The sequence below is a fragment of the Hyperolius riggenbachi genome, chromosome 2 (genome assembly GCF_040937935.1).
Source record: "Hyperolius riggenbachi isolate aHypRig1 chromosome 2, aHypRig1.pri, whole genome shotgun sequence".
Taxonomy (NCBI): Eukaryota; Metazoa; Chordata; class Amphibia; order Anura; family Hyperoliidae; genus Hyperolius; species Hyperolius riggenbachi.
Window position 1 is genome coordinate 160,305,994 of NC_090647.1, and position 16,713 is coordinate 160,322,706.

General features: G+C 47.1%; 1 protein-coding gene and 1 long non-coding RNA gene across 8 annotated transcripts in view; one reads left to right on the forward strand and one right to left on the reverse strand.

Moving 5' to 3' along the window:
- SERP2 (stress associated endoplasmic reticulum protein family member 2) overlaps positions 1–16,713 on the reverse strand; it is a 106,110-nt gene that overhangs the window by 61,549 nt on the left and 27,848 nt on the right. For 2 of the 4 annotated variants that reach the window (XM_068265226.1, XM_068265224.1), the window contains exon 2: positions 13,143–13,349. The exons of the other annotated variants lie outside the window; for them this stretch is intronic. In XM_068265226.1, coding sequence (XP_068121327.1) covers positions 13,143–13,349 — 207 coding nt within the window. The remainder of the gene's footprint in view (positions 1–13,142; positions 13,350–16,713) is intronic. 4 annotated transcript variants of the gene reach the window in all.
- The window catches only part of LOC137544147 (uncharacterized), a 219,926-nt gene that overhangs the window by 27,376 nt on the left and 175,837 nt on the right, over positions 1–16,713 (forward strand). The window lies entirely within an intron of this gene.

A 16,713-nucleotide genomic window follows, 5' to 3' on the forward strand; every position in this document is an offset into this window, starting at 1 on the left:
GATCATCAGGTTTTCCAGTCTTCAGTCATGCATGCTCAGTACGGTTGTGGTTGTCCTTGGCTGTTTTCTCAGCTGGAAGAAAACTATTTGACCCATCGCTGGATTCGTGGCACATAAGAACCCGGGATGCCTCTGGTTTATCCAGAGGCTTCCCACTACCAAGGTAAGTATAACATTTATTTGTAAAAAAAAAAATCTTCAAGGATTATTTTAAGTCGAGGGTTGACATTTTACACAAGAACATTTTTTTCCTAGTTAAAGAGGAACTTTTACCCAGGATTGAACTTCGTTCCAATCAGTAGCTGATACCCCCTTTCCCAAAGAAATGTTTACCTTTTATCAAATATATCATCAGGGGATCTTTGTGCCTGATATTGGGGTGAAACTCCTCCCACAGCATGATGTCATGACAAAGGTACTGACAGTTTCCTGTCTGACTGTGAACCTCGTAAACTGTGGAAAATAACGTCTTTTTCCAACTGCCAAACAAGTTATATCTCCCTCTGTGCATAGAACTCTCAGTAATGAGTATTCCGTAGTCCGTACAGATTACCTGGCAGAACTAAATATGTCACCACCAGTGATACATTTCAGAATGTAAATCAGGGAGAGGAAAGATCTTTTAATGGGCAAACAATAACTAAATAATCTATAAAAGAATATTGTAAAAAAAAAAATATGGTATATACTTGCATATAAGCCGACCCGCATATAGGCCAAAGTACCCACTTTTCCCTCAGAAACCAGGAAAAAGTGATTGACTTGCGTACAAGCTCCCTCCTCAGTATGGCCCCCTCCACAGTAACCAGATGTGCCCCCAGTACAAGCCAGCCCCCTCCCCATAGCCAGATGTGCCCCAGGGAGGATACAGATGCCACAAGATGGTGTCATAGATATGAGACACAGCGGGTTGCTTTACAGGAAGAATCCCAATCATTGCACTGCTGACACGTTGCACGCATGCTCCGCTCTACAAGCCAGGGTAGTCTTGAGCAGAGCATTCTACACACCATGTTGCAGGGGATGGGAGCACGGACTCAGCAAGAAGCCAGCTGGCAAGAGCAGGATCACTAGTGCACCATCCTTATGCTCCACCATCTTTTCTTCTCCACTGACCCGCATATAAGCCGAGGGGGTAACTTTTTAGCACATTTTTTTGTAATGAAAAATTAGGCTTATATGCTAGTATATAAAGTAAGTAATTTTATTAATTATGTTATTTTCACTATAGTTCCTCTTTAAGTCCAAGTTCAGGTTTTGCGCAGCTCTCTCATTTATGTGTCATCCTTAATTCAAGTATATACAGTAAGTAGGGCTCAATATGAATTTAAGGCATAAAGCAAATGTATTGTGTTTAAAATACTTATTTAATTTTACTTTAACTAATTATTGCTATATGTTATTTTCAAATAATTTAATATCTTTACAATGATCTTTTAGGTCCCTTTCACACCAACTGCATGTGCGTTTTTTGAGGATCAGACATGATTTACCGATCACAAGGGCACCATGATTACCATGGTCTTCGCAGAGCCCTTTTCACAATACTGGAATACTGTAAATGCATAAGTAGTGCATGCAACATTTTCCCACATTTGGGTTATCAATGGGAGGGCAAGAAAATCACATTGCAAAATGCAGTGCTGGTCGCAGGTTAATCGCACCTGTGTAAATATTTTAAAAAAAAGATTGGATTGCAGCGTGCTTGTGATACCAATCACAATGTTCATAGTGAAAGGAACCTTAACGTCAATGTGCAGCTGTAATACCTATACATTTCTTTGCTACTAAAATTGTTAGGTGATCCAGCTTCACTGCACCTCTTACTGCATGGAATGGTGATTAGAACTCTCTGATTGGTTGTCACAGACAAACAGTCAGATGTAACATTTCCTGGAATCTTTGCAGTGGTTTATGTCTATTACATTTGCAGAGGAGGAAGCTAAGAAGTTTGCTAAATAGACTGTAGGATAAAGTTTCAGCTTATAAATGTTCTCATTTTTTCACGCTCAAGGCGGAAGACACTCTGGAAGCTTCTATGTAGAAGAAAAGGTCTTTGTCATGGAATGAACTAAGGGTGTGCTTCTAGACACTTCTCTGTATCTTCCCAGGGCTGGTGTCAAATGTAGCATTACTGACAGAACATGATCTGTGGTATATTGTAAAGTTCTGCCAGACTTACATACAGTTAATTAGAAGGCTTCTGTACAAAAAGGATAATGTTTCAACAGAAAGCTTGCTGTTGCTCTTACCTCAGCTGTTGTGAAATATAGAAATCAGGCTATGTATCTGTCTGTTAGTCTATATTTATACCTCCCAACAGTCCCTTTTTTGGAGGAACTCTTTGGGAACCAAATTGCCCTGTCCCTCTTTCTCCCTCATTTGTCCCTCTTTCAGGACTGATGTAAAAAGTGTTTATTTCACTCTAAACTTTATTCCCACCCTTTAAATTGATATATTATTTATTTTCAAATGTTGTATTGAAAGGAAACGACTGATGATCGAAAGGACCAGTGTGATCTGAAAGATAAAACTACATCTTTGTTTCTAAATTCTTTGTGATATGTGTGACTAGGGGTGTGGTGGGGGCGTGGTTAGAGGTGTCAGGGTGGGGGCATGGTTACAGGTGTGGCAGAGGCGTGTTGTAAAGTGTCCCTCTTTCTTATCTCAGAATGTTGGGAGCTATGTCTATACACTCAGAGTTGCTGCGTTTAAAAGGAACCAGAGGTGAGAGTATTATGGAGGCTGCCACATCTATCTCCTTTTAAACAATTCAAGTTGCCTGGCTGTACCTATACCAGGGGGTGAGGCATCTAGCTACCCATACTTGGTGGGTCATGAACCTTTTTAGTCCCCACCTCTGCTGTCCAGGATCCTCTTCTTCCTTGTGGCTGTGGTCCTATCTGTATACAAGTGCAACTGTATAGGGCATGCCCGAGCACTGTCTGCACATGCCCAGTAGCACAAAGCTGCTCATGCAAATAGAAAAAAGCTATGCACAAGTAGCTTTGTGCTACTGTGGACCATACTCAAACATGTCTAGTACGGTTGCACTTGTACACAGAGCCCAGCCACGAGGAAGACGAGATTCCCGGGCAGCAGTGATGGGGCCTGAATATGTTCAAAGGGTCCCAGCATTGGAACAATGGGCACCATGCTCACTTTAACACTGTATGTTTGCTGGGGAACAAGTATGCGTAGGTTGGGGGGGGGATAGTCAGGGGGAGGCTGTCACAAGAGCCCCACTGGCCGTGAACACGCAAAACCGTCCGATCCGATTCTAGCACACAGATTGAGAGCTATGGACGCAATCTGCGTAGAATTGGCGGAGTTTGAGCGTCACGACGCAGTAGGGAGCCTGTGAGGTTACGAAAATACACTTTTACTCCAACCCAGGGGTAGATTTGCCACCATCTCTGTTTTCTATCAGCCCAGAGAAAACTGCTAACTGGCTATAGACCTGTGAAACAAACAACCGGTTAAAACTGTGCAATTCCTATCTATCTATCAAAACAGTAGCGTCCCTTCGGAAGTTTAGGTCTCGTCTGTGTATACTGAATAGAAGGTTTTACTGAGAGGTAAAGACCTTTTAAAAAGCCTTTATTTGTTACAATATAAATAATTAATATATACAGACAATCGTGAACAATTAAACGATGAGAGACAGTGATAACACAGTACATAAAAGAAAAAGGGATAAAAAGAACGAATACTTATGATTCTGTGGAAAGTCCGTTCGGGAAAAGACAAAGTTCCTTTGTTGCAGTTAGTTCGCAATATGGCCGAACCACATGGCCGTTGCTCCGCCTGCAAGATGGCCACTGCTATTTCCCCAAGCAGTGGCAGTCTTTTCGGTATGATGGAAAGTGGGGGAATTGGCTGGGGGTCCTCATGCAATCAGTTTTGAGCACTGACATTTCTGGGCGGAGTCTCAAGCTCAGCCCAGGGGCGTGTCAGGCAGTGAGTTCTCAGGGGAGGAACTTCCAGCCATCCACAAAATATGTCCAATTTCATACCCCGCCGGGGTTTTGTCGCACATGCAAACCGATTTCATATTCAGATTGGGCTGAGAATACACGTTCATAGGACATCAAACTTGCAATATTTGGGGCGCACGGGGACCCCATTATTCATATCTCAGCCCCTGCTCGGGTTACCTGGCTATGTCTAGTATCACCATATTCTACAGAATTAGGGAAACAAAATTATGTAATTTTCATATTCCTCCCATGGATGGTATTTGCAAAATGTGACAAAGTTATCAACACCATGCATTCCATACTCAGTTTAGTCGGTGCCGTCAAGACTGGGAGGAATGTAGGTGTCAATAGACCTCATGCTGTGCTAGCTTCCCCTGTTGAATAGACTCTATTGGTATTTCAGCTCTGCCCAATTAGCACATTAGTGTCACCAGAGCTTTTCCGGGAGCCTTAACAGGATTTCTTGCTAAACCAGGTTGCTTTAGCCATATGCTAACGCAGGCCCATTCAGCCCTCATGGCAAAAGGGGGGGGAAGGCAGGAAGGAAAAACTTCTATTTTAAAAATAAAGAATGTCAGTTTTCCGATCACGGTTGCGATCGGACAATCGGCCGCGAATCCTCGGACGACTGGGCGTCGCCCGGCGTCACACCTCCCCCTTCCCGAGCTCTGCTCAGGGAGGTGTCAACAGGACGCCTTCCGTAGCAGCTATTGGCGCTGTTGGGTCGGGTTCCCCCTGACACCGCGACAGCCCATCAGCGTTTTGGTGTCGGCTGCCTGCTTTGTGTTGGATCGTAAAGTCGTACTGCTGCAATGACAGGCTCCACCGTAGGAGCTTGCCGTTGGTTCCAGCAGTACGGTTTAGCCAACTCAGGGGATTGTGATCAGTGACGATCGTGAAGGAGCGGCCGTACAGATACGACTGCAGTTTCTGTAGGGCCCACACGATCGCCAGGCACTCCTTTTCAGTTGTGGAGTAGGCTACCTCTCGGGGCAGGAGCTTCCGGCTCAGGTAGAGGATAGGGTGTTCATCCCCCTTTCCATCCACCTGGCTGAGGACTGCGCCGAGACCGTAGTCAGAGGCATCGGTTTGCACCACAAACCGACGACTGAAGTCTGGGGCCTGAAGCACAGGGGCGCTTGCGAGGGCCTGCTTCAAGGCCTGGAAGGCATTCTCGCAAGCGGGGGTCCAGCTAACAACCTTGGGGTGCTTCTTGCTAGTGGCATCGGTCAGGGGCTTCGCCAGTGTACTATAGGCGGGAACAAATTTCCTATAGTAGCCGGCGGTCCCCAGGAACGCCTGGACCTGCTTTTTCGTGATAGGTCGAGGCCATGCCAAGATGGCGTCCACCTTTCCCGTGTCAGGTTTCAGGGTGTTACCCCCCACCCGGTGACCTAAGTACTGCACCTCGGTCATGCCAATCTGACACTTACTCGGTTTAACCGTCAGATTGGCCATGGCCAGCCTCTCTAGTACCTGGGACAGGTGTTTGAGGTGTTCTTCCCAGGTGGGGCTGAACACCGCAATGTCATCCAGATACGCTACAGCGAACCCTTGCATTCCCTCTAGCAGGTCGTTCACGGCCCGCTGAAACGTGGCGGGGGCGTTCTTCATCCCAAAGGGCATCATCGTGAACTCGAAGAGGCCGAAAGGGGTGATGAAGGCCGACTTTTGCCTCGCGTCAGGTGCAAGTGGTATCTGCCAATACCCCCGGCTCAGATCCATGATTGATAGGTACCTGGCTGATGCCAGTGTATCTAGCAGCTCATCAATGCGAGGCATGGGGTAGGCGTCTGTAGTGGTGATGGCGTTCAGTTTCCTGTAGTCTACGCAGAACCGAGTTGTCTGGTCCTTCTTGGGGACCAGGACAACAGGGGCTGCCCAGGCACTACTGGACTTTTGAACCACCCCTAACTCCAGCATCTCCCTCACCTCCTTCTGCATGTCCGCCTGTACCTCGGGAGAGACACGGTAAGCGGATTGCCTGATGGGGGGATGGGTACCTGTATCTACCCCATGCACCGCCATACTGGTCCGCCCCGGGATACCGGAGAAGGTGTGCTGGTACTGGCCCAGCACCTTCTGTAACTGCTCTTGCTGGGCTGAGGCGAGCTGTGGATTGACGTTTAGGTCGCCGTCCACATCTCGTACGTCAGCCAGCAGGTCTAACAGGGGGTCTGCCTCTCCCTGCTCTAACCGGCTGCACACTGGCAGCGCATACTGGGTCCTGTCATGGTGGGCCTTCAGCATGTTTACATGAAAGCTCTTCTGCTTCCTGCCCCCCATGTTCACTAGATACGTCAGAGGGTTTAACCGCTGCACTACAGTAAAAGGCCCCTCCCAGGCTGCTTGCAGCTTGTTCTGCCTCACGGGAAGAAGGGCATATACCTTGTCACCCACATCAAATGACCGCTCTCCAGCAGTGCGGTCGTACCATGCTTTTTGTTTGGCCTGAGCCTGGGCCAGGTTGTTGGTCACTACTGCGGACAGGGACTCCATTTTGTCCCTGAACTTGAGGACGTAATCGACCACGGAGACATCAGTGGGGTCGCCCTTGCCCTCCCATGTCTCCCGCATCAATTGTAAGGGTCCTCGGACATTCCTCCCATACAGGAGTTCAAACGGGGAAAACCCGGTTGACTCCTGCGGCACCTCCCTGTACGCAAACAACAGATGAGGCAGGTATCGTTCCCAGTCCCCACCTTGCGACTCAACAAACGTGGTCAGCATTTGCTTCAGCGTCCCGTTGAACCGTTCACACAGTCCATTGGTCTGCGGGTGGTAGGGACTGGAGACAATGTGCGTCATGTGTATCTTTTTGCACAGGGCCTCCATGAGTTCGGACATAAACTGGGATCCCTGATCGGAGAGCATCTCCGCAGGGAACCCGACTCGGGAGAAAATGTTAAGTAGCGCGTCTGCTACCTTGTCCGCCCTCAGGGAGGAAAGCGCCATGGCCTCAGGATAGCGGGTGGCGTAATCCACCACCGTCAGGATGTACCTTTTGCCACTGCTGCTGGGAGTGGGCAATGGTCCAATTATGTCGACTGCCACTCTGTGAAAGGGCTCACCTATGATTGGCAGTGGACACAAGGGAGCCTTGCGGGGGTTCCCAGCCCGTTTTACCTTTTGGCAAACAGTACATGAGCGGCAATAGTTGGTCACATCGATCCGCATCCTGGGCCAGTAGAAATGACCCTGGATACGGTCAAGTGTCTTGTGGATTCCCAAGTGCCCTGCCAGGGGAATGTCATGTGCGGACTTCAGCACATGCCCCCGGAAGGCACTGGGTACCACAAGCAACTTGGTACCCACACTTGTTTCACCTTCGGTGGGCTGTACAGGCTCGCTGTACAGCTTACCACCTTCCCAATATACCTTGAAGGTATCTTCATTCGTGAGGGGCTCCGAAGCCTGCCTTCTGAGTGCCTCGAGGCTAGGGTCAGTCTGGAGTGCTTGCACAAATGCAGCACTCTCGCTCTCAGCCAGCTGGCCCGTGGCATATGCAGTTAGTGGCTGAAGGCTACCATCCCTGTGGTCAGAGGAGGGGGAGGAGGCCGGAACCTCTTCCACCTGCTCTGAGCCCAGGTTCTGAGCAGCGCGGCTGCGTGTTACTGCCAGTACAGGTACACCTTCAGACTGGCACATACTGGCATTACTCACATCCTGGCTGCATGCATGAATTACAGTGACAGGTACAACAACATTTTCATCACAAACAATCGGTATATCAAACACAGGTACCTGTGACACAGGTACTATTGGACTCGGTACCCCTGGACTGGGCACATTCAACCCACCTCCCCCCTGTTCTTGCCCCTTGGTGCAAAGTACCTTAGTGTGGGCGGAGAGTCCGTCTCCCTCCTGGCAGTCTGAGGGGCTTGGGGCAGGTTCATAATAGGACACAAGCTTGCCCAGGTCGGTCCCCAACAAAACTGGGACCGGCAGTTGGTCCAGGACCCCAACAACCTTCTCTTGAACCCCCACCCCCCAATCGATGGACACCCGAGCCTGGGGAATGCGAGAAAGAGTGCCCCCCACTCCAGTGAGGGTAAGGTATTTGTCAGGGAGGATATTTTCCGTCGGGACCAGGTGCGCACGCACCAGGGTGACATCCGCTCCAGTGTCGCGGAAACCGGTAACAAGCTGGTCGTTCACTGTAACCAGCTGGTGGTTGCTCGTAGCGGAGTGGATCCCTCTCCCACCTGCGAACATGACGTTGTTGGGTGCTCCCGGCTGGGGTGCGCTAGCTGGCGGCAGTTGCCGTGGGCGAGGTGTAGGTGGTGCAGGAGCTGGCGCTGTCTGCCTCCGCTCCGGGCAGTTAAACTTCATGTGTCCGGGCTTGCGGCAAAAGTGACAGGTGATGCCCTCTGTTACTGCAGGCCTGGACGCAGCAGCTGCGCTGGAGGGCCTCTGGGGCGCACGGCTCACAGAGGTAGGAGAGTCTGCAAAATTGTGGGACTGACCTCCTCTCCAGCTAGATGGGGCAGTCCTGCGGGTCTCCGGCACCCTGGTCGTTGCAAAGGTCTCAGCGAGGTCTGCAGCGACCGTCGCTGACGCCGGTCGGCGCTCCAGCACAAACTGGCGTACATCAGCCGGGCAAATGTTCAGAAACTGCTCCAGGACGATTAAGTCCTCCAGGACACCGTAAGACCCTTTAGTGAGGCCTAGCGTCCACTGGCGGAGTGTGGTGAGCAGACTGCTGACCACATCTTGATAAGAATCAGTAGATTTTTTCTGCCAGGACCTGAACCTTTTCCGGTAGGCTTCTGGCGTCAGCTGGTACTTAGTGATTATAGCCTCCTTTATAGCGGTATAATCATTGTCCTTTTCCACAGGCAGCTCTGAGAAAGCATCAAGCGCTTTGTAGCGCAGCAAGGGTGTCAGATGTCTGGCCCACTGGTCTTGGGACAGACGATACTGACAGCAGGCCTTTTCGAAAGACCTCAAAAACAAGTCAATGTCAGTGTCTTTTTCGATAATAGCAAATTTAAATTTTGCACTTACTGGAGCGGCAGTCCCTTCAGCAGGGAGGCTGGGCGTTGAACTCCGGCTGGCTTGCTGCACTTTCGCCATGTTCAGCTCATGCTGTCGTCTCTCCCGCGCCTCTGCAGATTGGCGTTCCTCTCGCTTTTGCTCCGCCATGTACTGCAGGTACTTGTCCACATCAGTTTCCATCAGCTTTTGCAATGCCTGCTGCATTACTGGATCAACATAACTGGACAGTCCAGTACTGGCCGGTTCCAGGCGAGTACTTTCAGGGGTTCTGGGGTCGGGGATCACACTGACAGCCTCCTGCGTATCTGTTGCCGCATTGCCCGCGGGTTGCTCAACCTCGGTACGCACAGGATCTTCAGTCTCTGGTTCCCCTCGACTTGCGTTAGATGAGCCGGTGTCCTCCACAGTGGACACCTCCAGCGTCCGCAGATTCTGGCTATCCCACCGCTGCCACCACTGTCACAAGAGCCCCACTGGCCGTGAACACGCAAAACCGTCCGATCCGATTCTAGCACACAGATTGAGAGCTATGGACGCAATCTGCGTAGAATTGGCGGAGTTTGAGCGTCACGACGCAGTAGAGAGCCTGTGAGGTTACGAAAATACACTTTTACTCCAACCCAGGGGTAGATTTGCCACCATCTCTGTTTTCTATCAGCCCAGAGAAAACTGCTAACTGGCTATAGACCTGTGAAACAAACAACCGGTTAAAACTGTGCAATTCCTATCTATCTATCAAAACAGTAGCGTCCCTTCGGAAGTTTAGGTCTCGTCTGTGTATACTGAATAGAAGGTTTTACTGAGAGGTAAAGACCTTTTAAAAAGCCTTTATTTGTTACAATATAAATAATTAATATATACAGACAATCGTGAACAATTAAACGATGAGAGACAGTGATAACACAGTACATAAAAGAAAAAGGGATAAAAAGAACGAATACTTATGATTCTGTGGAAAGTCCGTTCGGGAAAAGACAAAGTTCCTTTGTTGCAGTTAGTTCGCAATATGGCCGAACCACATGGCCGTTGCTCCGCCTGCAAGATGGCCACTGCTATTTCCCCAAGCAGTGGCAGTCTTTTCGGTATGATGGAAAGTGGGGGAATTGGCTGGGGGTCCTCATGCAATCAGTTTTGAGCACTGACATTTCTGGGCGGAGTCTCAAGCTCAGCCCAGGGGCGTGTCAGGCAGTGAGTTCTCAGGGGAGGAACTTCCAGCCATCCACAAAATATGTCCAATTTCATACCCCGCCGGGGTTTTGTCGCACATGCAAACCGATTTCATATTCAGATTGGGCTGAGAATACACGTTCATAGGACATCAAACTTGCAATATTTGGGGCGCACGGGGACCCCATTATTCATATCTCAGCCCCTGCTCGGGTTACCTGGCTATGTCTAGTATCACCATATTCTACAGAATTAGGGAAACAAAATTATGTAATTTTCATATTCCTCCCATGGATGGTATTTGCAAAATGTGACAAAGTTATCAACACCATGCATTCCATACTCAGTTTAGTCGGTGCCGTCAAGACTGGGAGGAATGTAGGTGTCAATAGACCTCATGCTGTGCTAGCTTCCCCTGTTGAATAGACTCTGTTGGTATTTCAGCTCTGCCCAATTAGCACATTAGTGTCACCAGAGCTTTTCCGGGAGCCTTAACAGGATTTCTTGCTAAACCAGGTTGCTTTAGCCATATGCTAACGCAGGCCCATTCAGCCCTCATGGCAAAAGGGGGGGGAAGGCAGGAAGGAAAAACTTCTATTTTAAAAATAAAGAATGTCAGTTTTCCGATCACGGTTGCGATCGGACAATCGGCCGCGAATCCTCGGACGACTGGGCGTCGCCCGGCGTCACAGAGGCTGGGTGACAGTGCCCTGTATGAGCACCCAGAAGCAGCTCCAGCAACCAAACAATAACCATCCAGCTATGGAGATGGCCCGAACTTGTTCGCGCGAACAACAGGGGTTCACGTCGAACCGCGAACATATAGAGCGTTCTACCCGCCCCCCTATACCACATCATTGGGTTAAACTTTGACCCTCTCTTTGCTTCATTGTGGACAGACCAAATTTGATCAGCTGAACAGTCACTGTTGTTCTGTCATTGATCTACATCAGGCCGACCATATGGGCTTGAAAATCGCCATCGCCTGCACTCTCGCCATCGTGCGCACCAGTCCAGCACGGCCATCACTACGCAAACAGCTGTTTGCCGTGCGTTACACAGTGAGTTTGGTCTGTCAGTGTGAAGCAGTACACTATTTACACTACCTGCTGATCCATGTCTATACACGCAAGATGTTTTCAAGCACTTTATGCCTCCAATTTAGGAATGCAATGTGATTTCTGCCCTTTAGGGATTATAACCCTGCTGTACGTCAAATCCGTAATTTTCCCTGGCACTTTTGGCATGTATTCCACTCCGCCATACCCCCCTCCAGGTGTTAGACCTCTTGAAACATCTTTTCCATCACTTTTGTGGCCAGTGTAGTTTTTCAAGTTCACCTGCCCTTTGAAGTCTATTGCGGTTCGTCCAGTTCACGCAAACTCAAACTTTTGCGGAAGTTCTCGTTTGAGGTTCGTGAACTCAAAATCGGAGGTTTGAGCCATCTCTATGCAGCTATCTAAGATAATGCAAGGTCATTATTTTTCTGTTTGTGGGCTTAGTGCTTGTGGAATTCAAGTCAAGAAGAATTTGGAAAAGGAAGCAATTTGAGTTTAGTATGTAGACAGAAAATGGCATATTTGTGTTTTTACAGGAAAGTTACACAGGGCAGAATTGCAGTTCTGTTGTTTTTTCTCTGCTATAGTATCTAACTAACTTGTACCTAGTCAGTTGTTTTCTAGTTTTATATTTCGGTTCATTATTGTTTTATTATGTTTTTATTTTGTTTTTTTCATTTCTTAGTACTTGGGAGTATATATTTTGGTAGATTTTTGTGTGGACCTATTAGATTTTACTTCCTTTTTTTTATAATTATTTCTAAAATGTCTGGAAAACTGACAAAATATCATAATGTAATTTAGGGCTGGGAATATTGAGGCGATGCAGGTCTGGAGTGATGCATGTATGAGTGGACCCTCCTTCCTTCTACAATGTACCTCACTCCTCCTATCCTTTTCCCTGTTTCCATTTTCCAGTCAAATTAGCAAGTAACTATGAGACCTGTCAGGTTAACGTAAATTGTTGATTGTACAACATAGACTAGACGGTGCTGAATGTGCAAAGGATTGATTACCTTCCAAGAGTTGGAAATTAGCATCACTTATGTGAAATGTTTGGGTGTAAAATGTCAATTCTCATGTCGTGTTATCGCTATGGAGCTGAACTGATGCCAGGTCATTTATTGGCTGTTATATGTTTTAATTCTTTTTGTCTGATAACAAATTTGTCTCTGTGGCCATAATTGAATAAACTTTTCTGTGTTTTTTTTAATGAGATGTTTTCACAACTTATAAATAAAATCCCATATTATCCTCTAGCATACAAAAAAAGTATTAAAAACAAGAATTCACCTAAAGGCCCTATTTACACGTAATGCGTTGTTTCGAGTTGTGTTGAGTTGCATCGCATTGCATCCCATTTGCCAAAATGGGATGCGGCGCAACTTAACGCAACTCATGCCATGCATTAAGAGTGGGTCCACACTAGACCCAGTTGCAGGACGGACACTGCAGTCCGGATCAGGGGAAGTACCCACCGTACTGCAAACTGATGAAAGTGCATCAGTTTTGCATCAGTTTCCGTTCAGGTTTTTCCCTTAAAGAAAACGTCTCCATCATTAGGAAGGAGTGGGAGGATTTTTTTGGGCCAATCATAAAGCTCAGGCTATCCGTTTTAACATCCGTTTTTTGCCTGTGGAGCTGGAGATGCGTTTTCTCATTGCTTTCACTACCCCTGCGTGTATCCGTGGTCCTGATCCGTTGCGTGAAAATGCAGCAGATCCGGACCTTCCGTTCAGGTTTTGAAAACGGATCCCCGCAAACGCAGACGGATCCATTTTTTACTTGGGTGAGGCTGGCTGCTATTTTGAACATTAGTATCCGGGACTCCGTTTTTCATCAGGTTTGAAAAACGCAGCCACGGATACGTTTCCGGACCTAGTGTGGACCAGCTCTAAGTGTAAATAGGGCCTTAAATGAGTAAAGAAGTTTTACTTGCCTCAGGCTTCTTCCAGCCCTTCATAGTCTTACAGATCCCTTGGTTTCCTCCCGGGCCTCTTGGTTGTGCTCCTCCACAAGCTGCCTGACTGACTGGACCAGTCACTGGATATTGTGTGGTCCCATCCACGTGACTCTTTGATTGCACTCCTGCGTCTGGGAGACTGCAGACCACTCCTGACTGTGGAAGCATGCTTAAAGGATATGTCTGAAGGATAAAAAAAAAAATTAGTCTACTGCACCTGCACGGAATACTCCCGTCCGCAGGAGCGCGACTGCGAGCAAGCGCAGAAGATGCCAAGGTTGGCATCTGCAAAGGAGGGGACCCTGGGACACTGGAGCTGGGGCGAGGGACAGATCAGCTGCAAGGGGCTGGATGAAGCCCCAGGTAAGTAGATCTCATTTTTTTTTTCCTCGGATGTATCCACTAAGGAGGCACACGGACATGGTAGCAGATGTGCAGTAACTTTTTTTGGAGGAGCACAACGGACAACAGAAAAAATATCTTTGTTGAAGTTTGTTATCCAGCAGTGAGAAAGTTAAGGCCCATACACACCTGCAGTAATGGTCAGTAGAACAATTGTCCTCAATCATTTTAGACAGCCTTTTAGACCTGTCTGCTGGTCAGCATGTGGTCATCTGTGGTGAAGGAAATGGAAGTATGAGTGGGAGTGAGCTGCCAGCACCTACAGAAGTACATAACAGTAGAGAAAGGGTGTGGTTTACCAGCATGACTAATCTTAGTGGGCATCAGTAAACCTCTGGAAAAGGTGGTCAAAACAATCTCTTCGTGTAATGAGCCTGAAAATGAACAGCAGTTTCCACTGACACCCCTCTTAATGCAATACTTGCTAATCAGCGGGATAGGAAGTGCTGATTCACTTATTAAATAGTCATATTTGGACTTTAATATATGAGTATAGCAACTCTTGGGGCCATTTGCAGTGGGATGCCTCAAGTTCAACTTTTAAAGAGACTCTGTAACAAAATGTTCAGCCTTATTTCTACAATCTTATAAGTTCCTATACCTGTTCTAATGTGCTCTGGATTACTGCAGCCTTTTCTAGTTGCACTGTCTCTGTAATATATCTAATCTTCTTTTCTTTGTCAAGCTTTGTTGACCCAGAGAGGAATGTACTGCCTCTGCTGTGATAGGGAGAAGTTATGCACACCCCCTGCACGACCCCTCCAGGCTCTGTGTGTGTGCTTTGTTTATTAGTCACAGACAGCGTCTCTGCTCTCAATTTCAGCTTGTCTGAGTGGGAAGGGAGCTGCCCATGCTGAAAAACTGTAAGAATCCCTGACTGGAGTGCAGATAATTCACTATGTAATAAAAACTTGTAGTATACTGCAAGATGATATATATACACAAACATCTCTTCCCGATTAGCGGCCATGTTTTTTGTTTGCACTGCCTCAAACTGGCAATTAAAAGCCAGGATCACGGCGGGGAGCGTCGGAAATGGCAAAGAGGGATCAAGGAGATCACGGTGACTGGATTGGTATGTTTTTTATAGTACAAATCGGACAGAACAGATTCTCTTTAAGTACAGGGGAACTGAGATCATGTGACCAGATCAATTATCAACACAGGTATCTGGCTAACAACTAAAATGCAGTCCAATGGACTGCAGACACATCAAGGCAAATACATGTGTTTCTTGCTTACCAAGATGTAGGCTTTGAATACCATCACAAAGCAATATCTAGGTTGCTTCCAGTAACCAACTGTAATGGGGCATGTTTATAAAATATGTTTGATGTAAAACACACAGACCTGCAGGTAAATCACAACTTACAGACTGCTGCACTGCTTGGGATAACAAAGACAGGGCCCTTATTCAATTCATGTTTTCTCCTAAGTTTCCTCCTAGAAGATAATTTTACATCTTCTGTTTATAAAATTACTTTTCAGCCCTTGAAAAAGTACCAAAAAGTAGGTGAAAAAATACCATCACAATTATTTTTAATATTGTTTTGCTTGCTGATGGCTTAAAGGGAATTCTATTGACAAGGTATGAAAATATAACCAAGGAGAAAACATAGGAGAAAAAGTGAATTTAATAAGGGCTTATGGGCTCTGGTGCTATAAACAGATACATATTCACTTTGCTTCTCCAGAATATCAGAAAAAGGTTACAACAACAAAATTAAAAATATATTTCCTTTTTTATGGCATCAGGGCCATTTCATAATTTTTGCTTTTTTCCTTGATATCTAGTTATGAGTGAGGTTGCATAGGTACATGCTCACAACAAGTTCTGTTGCTATGGAGGGGGAGGAGGGCCGACATTGTGGTGTATGGCAGAGCAGCTTCCAGTAGCATAGCTCCCAACTGTCCCTCTTTTGGAGGGACAGTCCCTCTTTGGGAGCCCTGTCCCACTGTCCCTCTTTCCTCCTCATTTGTCCCTCTTTCTTTGTAAATGGATATATATTTCTCTACTAACAAATGTGTTTGAGTGACTCTAAACTTTATTCCCATCCTTTAAACAGGGCCGGAGCTACCATAGGAAAAAATGGGCAATTGCCCCAGGGCCCCAGAGCCTGTAGGGGCCCCCAAGTTGTCCCTCCCCCACCTTAACTGTTGCTCCCCAGGGACTCTGCAGAGTCTGTTAAGTTGGGAGGTGATTGGGGGAGGGTCAGCAGCCATTTCAGGGGCCCAGGAGGGAAATTTAGCTGCAACAAAGGGCCTCTAATGACGCTTTTTGGTCGGGGAGGGGGGGGTGTCTGTTGGGGGCCCCCAGGCTAATTTTGCCCTAGGGCCCAATTGTTACTTGAACCGGCCCTGCCTTTAAATTGATATATTACTAATTTTAAAATGTTAATATGAAGGAAAATGAACCAAAATAGAAAGGACCAGTGTGGTTTGAATTATAAAACAACATAGTTTTTTAATGAAATCTTTATGGTATGTGTGATCGGTGTGTGATCAGGGGTGTGGCAGGGGCGTGGCTTAAGTGTCCCTCTTTCTCAACTCAAAAGGTTGGGAGGTATTCAGTAGGAGAGGTAAGGACAGGAACAATGCACTGGACCGAGACAATCTATCACTCCAGATCTCTCAACAGCACATAAGGGCGGCTGCACACACTAGGGGCTTGATTCACTAAACCGTGATAAGACAAATATCACACCTTATCAAAGTTATCACACGTTATCAAAAGTTATCACACGTTATCAAAGTTAACGTGCCTTATCAGAGTAGCATAGCGAGCGCTACGAACCTGCAGGGGCTCAGGGCAGGACGAGTGCCATTGCCAATTAGCAGGCATAAGTTCGTAGCGCTTGCTATGCTACTCTGATATGGCGTATTCACAGACATATTCAAAGCATCTCTCGAACTCTCAATTGTTCCGGCCTGTTTTAAAAGCTCAACCATTGTACCAATCACAAAAAATTCAAAATCTACATGTTTAAATGATTACAGGCCTGTTGCCCTGACATCATTGGTCATGAAAGCATTCGAAAAACTGTTAATGGCTTATCTGAAATCTATCACAGATCCCCCGCTGGACTCTCTGCAATTTTCCTACAGGCCTAATAGATCCGCAGACGATGCCGTGAACATGTGTATG